Raw genomic sequence first — 10,529 nt, forward strand, 5'->3', positions numbered from 1 at the left:
TCTTCAAAACAATTCATAATATTTTCTTTTAAAGTTTGTGTGTTATAAGTTCAGCTAATATTAGTAGCTAAACAAGTTTCTCCTCCTCTACATGAGGTTACTATGTAATAATAATTTGTTATGTTTGAATAAAAGAACCAAGGCTTTGCTCCTCATGGATTAGCCTCAAAATTGAACTATTTTACTATACACCCTGAGGTAATAAATGAAATAGGGTTGCTGCTAAGTGCTGTTGAAGGAATCTGTGTCAGGAACCATCTGTTGCGACTGTGTGGTTAGGCTGTGAGGAGCAGCCTGTTCTGTAAAACCCGGTGGATATAACCCGACTGTACGTTGGTCAAATAGGCAAACTGTTCAATTTATTTACAGAAGCATGATGTGTAATTTATATAAAAAAAATCGGTCATTTGAGTATGATATATAGGCTGAAAATCTTGTGTAGCTGTATGTCTTGAGGCTATAAGCATTTAAGAATATGCTCGATAGGTTAAATAATGTCACGTACCATAAATAGGAAGAGTAAGGGTAATTTGGGCAATTTTAGAAAATTATGGAGTTAAAACAAAGAATTGTAGGGATAGAGAGTAAGGAGAAAGTTGAGAAGGGAAGTAGTGAGTTATTGTAAGTTTGCCCTCAATTTATTAGATTCTTAAATATTAAATTTTTTTATTCAGATTCTTAAATATTATATTATTAAAATTAAGAAAGTCAAAGATGATTTTTTTACATGAATACTTAAAATAATTATTTAATTTTTTGACTCATAAGTTTCATGTTGGTGCAAATACATAAATTTGGCCATTCAAAAAACTAGGAGAATATGATTAACATATCTTTAATAACACAAATATAACATGACCAAGAGTCATTTTAACATAAATATTTCACCAGCAACGCGAAAAAAAATATGCACACAATTAGAAAACAAGACACTGCAAATTCGTGGAAAGCAACATTATATTGAAAAATAGGGGCTCCAACTTCAAGGATTAAAATCTTGATGAGATGCTAAGCACAACTCATGCAATTCACTTAGTATCCATTCTTCTCCGGTGTGTCCACCCAGAACAAGAACCCGAGTTCCCCCGACTATACACGTGCTATGACCCCAAGCGAACTTAGGTGGCTGCCCGGCTGCATTCACTATCCTCCAGGATGGTTTTTCTTCAGCGGGATCCAACAGAAAGAGCTGAGACGGAGAGTGAAGCCCAGATATTGAACCACCAAAAACTATGATCCTCCCACAAGGCAACGTCACTGCAACGTGATCGAGTCTGGGAGGTGGAATAACCGCGTTTTGGCCACCAAAACACTCGAGCTGCCTCCATTGTGGCTTTTCATCGTCCATATCCATTGTATAGGCTTCCCCTGATCTCAACTGCAGGTGACCACTCTTAGCAAGACCGCCGAACATCAAGATTTTCGTTTTCCCATAAACAGAAAGTGAATGGCCTAATCTAGATGGCGGAGTCCAGGGACTGGGAATTTCTTTCCATGTAGGTTTGTCCATGTTGAGATCCAACAAAAACGTGTCACTGAGGAGGACCCCGGCATCGGTGCACCCACCAGACACGACTAGCTTTGAGCCCCCCAGAGTACAAGAACTATGCCAAGATCTAGGGAGAGGAGGTGTTCCACCAAACACTTCTCTCCATGTTGGATGTTTGGCGTCTAAGTCAAGAACAAAAACATCATTCAGCAATCCTTGACTACCACACCCACCGAACAACACCAACCAGGAACCATTCAAACACGAGAGTGTGTGACCCCAGCGTCCTGGAGGAGAAGATTTAACAATCACACGACGCCACTCTGGGTTTGTTGCGTCAAGGTTAAGGACAAATGTGTCATCCATTGGCTGCATATTGACTCCTTCACCTCCAAACAAGACCAGCCTATTTCCAGCAGCACATGCACTGAAATTGCAACGTGAAGGCTCAACTGCCCCACCAACTGTCAACTTCTTCCAACGAACTGCTTCAAGAGTTGTCAATTCCCTAGCCAAACGTCCCCATCCTAATCTCTTTGTCATCAATTCCAGTGCACCAGTTACGTCTCTTCCCCATGCATTTTGGCATACCATTTTCCTCACATGCTCGTTCTTTGTTAATAGCCGAATCCTTCTGCAGACTGATCCAATCGATGCAACATCCCTAGGCGTTAAGCGGCACAAAATATTTTGAGCTAGTACTTCATCTGATAGTTGTAGGATTCCACACATTTCCAGATGATGGGTGTATTGTAACTGTCCGCCCTGGTAAAAGGGCTCACTTGACTTGTGGCTATGCTGTTGACAAGTTTCTTTGAAAACTGGATACGATACATTGTTCAGATCTAGTTTGGCTTCAGTAAATATTTGGACGCCTATAACATGGGTAACCATGCCGTCATCACTATGAATCGGAATAAGTCTTAGCATGTTCACCAAGGGAGTACCATCTTTCCTGAAGTTAAGGAGCTCGCCTTGAAATTCAATGCCTTCCTCAATACATCTTCTGATCTCAGAAACCACAACAGGATCCACCAAAGGATGACGCCTATTGGCATGCGGGTCTCTGAATTGCAGGAACCGACTGAAGAATTTAATGCACGTCATATATTCTTTAATTTTCAATTAATAAGTATCTAGATTAAAGTAGCATTTGCGTGCATGCACTTGGGCAAGGGCATACCAACACATAATTGATCAACAGCAAGAATATCACCTCTCAAATAAGAGCTATCGGAAAAACACATTTAGTAACAGAAATGAATTCATCATTATCATCAAGTAGCATTAGTCCCTAAAGTAAATAAAACCAACTAGATGACTCCTCTATATCCATGATGCTCTATTTCAATAAAAATCTAATATAAACCCAAATCAATCAAGGAATGCTAAACAAGCCAATTCATGAATAGCTTTTCCAATTCCAGCAGCACCATGAATAGAGACTCGCTAAACAGAACAACATAACCCATAAGTCCGTTCTAGCTCGTAAATTTCACGGGTACAAAGATCCTAAGAATAGTATTTGATTGACGGTTGCTAGTTTTGGTGCTGACACATTACTATACGAAACGAAAAGAAGATCTACTGCATTGAATGCCTTGACATGAAATGATCAACAATAGATATTAGCACACTAACCTTCATTTTGAGTTCTAGTCTTTCCATCAGTAACAACTTACTATGTGTTGCCCAATAATTGTGTCTCGCTTCGAAAATCAATGTGTGGGTGGATTCCCCTAAAAGCCACAAGCAATGAGACATCTGATATTCTTCAGCTGTTCCACAGTTGATCCCTCAAACTAATTATTTCCATGGATTATGTCGGTCAAAGTAGTGCAAACAGTTATGTCTAATAAGAACGGCTAACAGCGGATGTCGCCACATAGAGCTCCTGTATAATGCAGGGTAGTAATGACCATATATCATCAACCACAAACCCTTAGATTACTCCAATAAAAAACATCTTAATGCCCCCATTGGATCTCAATCAGATCACCATTTTGACACATCAGTACCCACGTATTGTTTTGAAACAAACTTGGTGAGTATTTCACAAACAGTGCACTTCAAGTCTCATTCGACCAGGTCAATGATCCTATGGGCCAAACCTATGACTTCCTGATCCCATCTCAAATAATTTACAGTCGGCTACATGATTGACACTGTAAATAGATACAGTTTGTCAAATTTCTTTCACATTAAGATGGTAACGTGTTAGCAATCGTGTTTCGATCCCAAAATTAGTATTACCAATAGATGCAATTGCCCGCATATAGTCTCCATATACTGACATTTTCGTCCTTCGATTTTTTTCCAGAAGCAAATATAGGGAGTGTAAATGACTTGTGGGTGATACTGAAATTGTCACGTCTTTAGGCGGTCTGTTTATGGAAGAGAAAAGACATATACGCCACCACGGACAACACACAATTCCTCCATGCAAAGATAGAGGTACTCATTCTAGGGCATATAGCGTTCATTTAAAAACACCTTTTGCTTTTTCCTCCCGTATTAAAACTCCGTTAAGCCAACTGCTTAAAATGAAATGCAGCATTGTAGCAGATATACAAACGAGCACTTGCTCAATAAAATTAGCTGACAAAGTACCCAGTAAAAAACACACGTGGACATATGGCATGCTTCATTTTCCAAGCTTGATTATTTCAAACCCAGAAGACAAAATAAATCCACAAAACATACTTCTCGAAACAATCTCAATGGAGATGTAGCAGATAATTTCTAAATGAATTTTGATAGTTGGAATTTTCCTTGCCACGGACAGAGTCTGGGGATGGGCATGAGGATCTATCATCAAGCATTAACTGATAGCACTAACACAGGGACTAAATAGAGGACCAAGGAATTTCCTAGATCTTCACAAATTGCCACTCAGAATTTTTAAAAGACGAAGAAAATAAACAGAAAAAATCTACCTGCCACCACCACATCGCACCAAAAATAAATAAATAATTAACGAGTCAGTTAAGAGGATATTCGTAAAATGTTTTAGCACAGAAGTTCAAATCAAATTCAATTTATGGCACAGAAGCGATAAAAAAAATCAAATCAAGGAAATTCTGCAAAAAATAAAATAATAAAAATAGCAAAGCATATTCGCACAAACTAACTGTGAATGGAAATTACCAGTTGCGACCAAGGACTTCGTGCGCGCGAAATCCGGTGGAGAATTCGAAGACAGTGTTGACGTAAATGATAGGAAAATCCGGTTCCATCGCATCCGACACAACGATCGACGTCGGAAGCGCCGCCGGCGCGTAGAACACTCGATCTTCCCCGATGCGCGACGCCAGCTCCACCTCATCCTGCTCCATTCCGCCATCGAATTTCAACCGCTTCCCACAGCTCATGCGAAACAACTCCTCCTCCTCTTCCTCTTGGCTTTCCTCCATCCCCATATCTGCCTCACCACTCCAAATTCCTGCTCCTATATGCATTACATGTGTCACACATGAATATATATACTGTGTTGAGTGTGACGGGAGATATCTTTCGGGGACGTGAGGGAATTGGACGAGAAAGGAATCGAAATTACGGAAATGCCATCGATTTGGATTTTGAACGAAAACCATGTCATATCATCGGCCTAACATAATATAGCTCCACGTGAAATTGCCTCACCTTGTTCAAACAAGTATGAATCTCATCGTACACGGATCTTAAACTCGATCTGATTTATCGGATATACTTTTCTCGCATACACGAAATTAATAAGAATTGATTGTTCAACAATTATGATTAAAATAATATCAATATTTTATTTTTTTTAAATATATATAAAATTAAGGTTTAAATTAGATTTATATCGATCAACTTGTTTAATTAGTTAGTTTAATGTATATGTAACTACAAGATCAAAACATGTAATACTAGTTTACCGTTCCAATTTCCGTTCCGACTTCACCTGGTTTCACACTTTTCCGACTTTTTCTATCAAAACAAAGGATGTGGTTATATTATTTTATTTTGGAAAATAAAAATTATTTCTTAGAAATTAAAATCAAAGGTTGGATAAATCTATTTATTTTTCTATTTTCTTTGTAATCATGTTTACATTTTCTTCACGTATTGTGCTATGCCATGTGATTATTTGTTTGGTTTTTTAAAGTTTTGGTTGTCTATTTATATAAATCCGGTAAAAGAAAATTCGGGCGAGATATTTATTGGGAGGCATGGGTTTTTTGGTAGTTTCATGCAAATTGGAGGTCAAAGAAGAAGAGCAAACATTGTTCCTCGTAGGATAGATATTTTAGCTGGGAAAATATCTGTACCGAATCTGCCACTGTGGATCGTCCACGTCATGCAGTTAGTAGAGCCAGATATTTATACACACACACATATTTATGTGTTTTTTGTTTTTATTTAAGCGGTAATTCATCCATATGATCCACGTAATGTTATGTTAAGTCATTAATTATTAAAATTAGTATATTTTAGTTTTTGAATAAATTTAAATTTTAAACATTATTATAAAAAAATTATTATATCAAAAATGTTAGGTGAAATGAGAATATCAATATTTAGTTTTTATATTGTTTGATTGGAATTGTTATTAATAAAATAATAGAAAAATATTTTAAATCATTCATTATTTTATTTATCAAATAATTTAAAAATAAATAAATATTTATGAAAAAATCAAAATATTTGTAATTTATTAGGTGAATAAATTTTGGTTAAAAATTTTAATTATTTTTTAGGACATGTTAAAACATATGTATATTAACGTTTTAACTAAAATACATAATAATAATAATAATAATTTATAGACAATTAACACACCAAAAAATCAGGATGATATTCTTTTGAAAATTTGAAAAACGTAATATTATATTAAAAATTATATTTTATTTAATTTGATAGAGAGTAGTAAATTAAATATATAAAAGTAATACAAAACTTAAAATTATAACTAAAATTATATAATTAATACGGACTTTTAAATGTAGTTTACAGCTTCAAAATACATCAAATTAAAATTTGAAATGAAAAAAAATTGAAAAGACTTCAAATTATGTATTTAATTCTATTTTTTTCAAATATTTAATATGATAGGTGAATACATTAATATTATATATATATATATATATAGTATTTCACCAATGTGATTCACTATATGTTATTTTATCTAATTAATTATTTAAATAAGTAAGTATATTTGTTTGAATGATTACTTCAAATACAAATAAACTAAAGTGATCATATTTTCATAAAATATATATATATATATATATATATATATATATATACTTGTTTTTTTAAGGGCAACTTATTTAAAAAATATTTACACCTTCTTTAACTTACGCTTTATTCCCCCTTCCCTTAAAACTTAGTTTTTACTCCCCATTCTTTTAAAATTCTCAATAATGCCCTTATCTTTGTTTTATGGTATGTGATACTGTTATACCTATTGAGCCTGTTCTTGGAGGTATATAGCCCCGAGACACACAGCTACGCAAGGTTTTCAGCATATATATCATACTCAAATGATCAATTTTTTTTTTATAAATGGTCAATCATGCTTCCGTATAATAAATTGAACAATTTACCTCTTTGACCAGCGTGCCGTCGGGTTATATCCATCAGGTTTTACAGACTGCTCCTCACAGCCTAACCACGCAGTCACAACAGATGGTTCCTGACGCAAATTCCTTCAATAGCACTTAGCACAACCCTATTTTGTTTCCTACCTCAAGGTGTATAGTAAAGTAGTTCAATTTGAAACTAATACATGAGAGGGGCAAAAACGCTGGTTCTTTTATTCAAACATACAAAATATTATTACATAATAACCTCTCGTAGAGGAAGATAAACTTATTTAGCTACTAATAGTACCCGAAAATAAAACACACATAAATTTGAAAGAGAAAATATTACAACTTAATTGAAAAAAATGAAGAGGTTGAGTGATGTCTTCATCTTCCTTCTGCCTTCTTATTTATAGAAGCCCTTGCGGATTTGTTTTTCAGACTTCAGACTCTTGTCATAACTTTCCGTTAATGCCTTCCAACTGTGGTTTGCATTATCTCTTGAGTGGGTTGAGTGGGTGGTTGAGTGGGTGGTTGAGTGGTCCCTCCACTTTTTTGAGTTGTCTTCTTTCTAGATTATTAATCTAGAAACAGCTTGTTCATCCGATTTTATCTCCTGACATAAATAGAAGATATGAGTTTGGATCATATCAGCTGAGATTTCATTACCCGCTTCTTTCAGAAGTTTGTATAAATTTTTGAAAATCACCAGTTGTTTTCTTGTTGCCTTAATCCGTCTTTTGGAGACCTTGAGATATGTATAATACATTTTCTATGGTTCCAAAAATCGGTTTAAACTTTGTGTGTTTTTTTTGTTCCCATTAACTCTTTTATTTATAGTTGTTTGGGTTCAAGTTTTCTTGGTCCTTTAGTGGGTTTATCACATGCCCACTAACTCCTGTCAAGGAATTTTTTAACTTTTGTTATTTCCATGGAAAAGTGATGGTAGTCACATGTCCTTTTATTTTTGTCGGGGAATCTTAAACTTTTGGTGTCCATGAGGAAAACGTGATTGTGGTACTTCACCACTTGGTCATGTTTTTGCAAGATACTTCATGTCTGACCTAAGTTTGAAACTCTTGCCAAATTCTGGCTCCTTTTGATTTGGGCACTCTGGGCAGATATTCTCCGACCATCTTCCTACATGAGCCATATTACAGAATTTTCGACGAGTTTCTTTACTCACCAGAAGCTTGCTATTCCACAGAAGATTTCTTTTCTTTTCGAATAAATCTTCTGCAAAACTTGTGTTTTCCTGTCATAGTATTTAACATGAATGATCCAGTTAAATAATTATGATAAAACTTAAATGGAAACTTGACTTAGTTCATCTCAGTTAGACAGACCCATAAATCTCATGCTCTTCTGGTGGAAATGTCGTCTTCATTTATTAAAGACACAAGGGATGTTTCTTCTGACGGGGGAACCTTGATAAATTTCTAAACATTTGTATCTAGGCCTCCTTAACTTGATAAAATGAAAAGCTTCGTGCGAACCTTTCCCTGCTGGTTCTGGTGCTGTACTGAATAAGTATAGCTCCAGAATGTCTCCCTTGGACAAATTGTTGTTATTTGCTCAAGTTTCATGAACAAATTCCTCGATCCATTTAGGTAATCATGAAATTTTTGGGAAGTTGGGTGATGTCGTATAAACTGAGGCAAGAGTCTCGAATTCATACCATGTTTTGACCTCCTTTGGATATGAATTTGGTTTATCCATGCCCTAGGATATTTTCCTTAAACATCAACCATGATTGTAGTTGTGTTAATGTCTATTCTTGTTTTTAATCTCTCCTTTTTTTGTTGGTACACCTATAACATTAGATTTACCTTTATCAGTATTAAGTCTAAAGTTGATCATTTCCTCTTCAATCCCCGAGGTGAAGGGTTGACTTGAGGACTCGAGATAAGGATCTGGAGTCTTGAGTTTTTTTTTCAGCCGGGATCCGACTCACCTAGAGACGATCCCGGCTTAACACTTGTGCTAGGGGTACTTGAATCCCCTACTCCAGGTATACAGTCATGTACTCAAAAACTCTCCATTTGAACTAGTGGTTTCTCAATGCCTTGGAGGATATGCCTTTGCATTACAGACTAGAACTGAGTATAGGCTTGTAAACATCATGTAATTCGATCAGAGACAATTCTCTTATCAGCTTGTTGTAGCCTTCCCGCAACTTCTGCTTTTAAGGCCAGCTTGTTGAACTCGTTTTGAAGCATTTCAAGGTATTCCCTCAAATGCCTCTGCATTTTTATGATGGCATCGATATCACCGCTCTCCATCTCGTTAGAAAATCTGCAAAAATATTTCATGAGATTTTATAATTACAATATCAAAAATATAATTTTGACATAGAGCATGTCATCTTAATAATATTGCTTTCTCGGGTTTATATTCTATTTTATTCCTCAAAAAAACTTTCACTTATGTGTTATCAACTTTTAAAGTGAATTTCTTTGAGTAGGAATAATGGTCATTTTTCAAAAGTCTTTTTTACTGCATAAAATTCATTCTCGTTGATATGCCATCTTATGGCTTCTGTGTCTGAGAAGAATCCACTGCAATATGTGCATGATTGTTCTCTTTCTGGTGTGAGCTTGATTAAAATTGCCGCCCACCAATGATCACTAACATCTGTATATAATACCAGATCATCTTCATCTTGAGGAATAGCTATTTTTGGAAGATTTTTACAAATCTACTTAAGTTGGCTAAGTCCGTGTGTGTTCTTCCATCCATATAAATTTTGCGTCTTTTTTCAGTAATGTACTGAACACTTTTATGTGCTTTGCTAGGTTTTTAATAAACATCCCAACAAAATTAACAACTCCTAGGAAACTTTGAAGTTGTTTCTTTTCTTTCAGTTGGTTTGGAAAATTTTGCCCTTTTTGTACTATATGATCCTGCAAAATTATTCCGGACTCATCAATTTCTATTCCGAGGAATTCAATCTTTCTTGTGGCAATGATTGCTTTCTTTTCAGATTAAACCACTCCATCTTTTTTACAGACTTTAAAGAAAATCTCTAAATGCTTGATATGTTCCTCCTGAAAGGGGATCGTTTAAGGTGCTCACTTGCGCAACGAAAGTTTCAAAAATATTTTTCATACAAGAAATCGAGCACCCTAAACACTAAGATGTGTAGAAATACAATAAAACAAAAAGACATTCATAGTGTGTTTAGAAAATTACCTATCAATCTTAAAGATTGATTATTGGCTCCAACCAAGTTGTAGACAACTCGGCTCTTGAATGATTGACCCTCTACAAGCTTTCCTTGCTCTTGGACTCCTTCCTTCAAATTAGTTTCACCACCAACAAGCTAAATCCACTCTAATTTTGCACTAGAAAAATTAGAGCATTTTTCATTTGAAAAGAGAGTGTTTCCTCGACAATTGAAGACAGAAAATTGGAGGAGAATGTCATTCAAAATTTCGGCCACCATGAGGGGAGGAGAGAAGGAGGGTTTTTCTCGGTTATGTGAAAAGTTG

The 10,529-nt window shown here is 35.5% G+C and overlaps 1 protein-coding gene across 1 annotated transcript; it reads right to left on the minus strand.

Moving 5' to 3' along the window:
- Positions 1 to 811: 811 nt before the first annotated feature.
- LOC142532542 (adagio protein 3) lies at positions 812 to 4,954 on the minus strand. Its single transcript, XM_075638824.1, has 2 exons — positions 4,637 to 4,954; positions 812 to 2,573 (listed from the first exon to the last, which is right to left on the minus strand). The coding sequence occupies exons 1-2, from the start codon at positions 4,945 to 4,947 to the stop codon at positions 983 to 985; spliced, it is 1,902 nt and encodes a 633-aa protein (XP_075494939.1). The 5' UTR covers positions 4,948 to 4,954; the 3' UTR covers positions 812 to 982.
- Between the last annotated feature and the right edge of the window lie 5,575 nt (positions 4,955 to 10,529).

This window comes from Primulina tabacum, chromosome 18, assembly GCF_025594145.1.
Source record: "Primulina tabacum isolate GXHZ01 chromosome 18, ASM2559414v2, whole genome shotgun sequence".
NCBI lineage: Eukaryota > Viridiplantae > Streptophyta > Magnoliopsida > Lamiales > Gesneriaceae > Primulina > Primulina tabacum.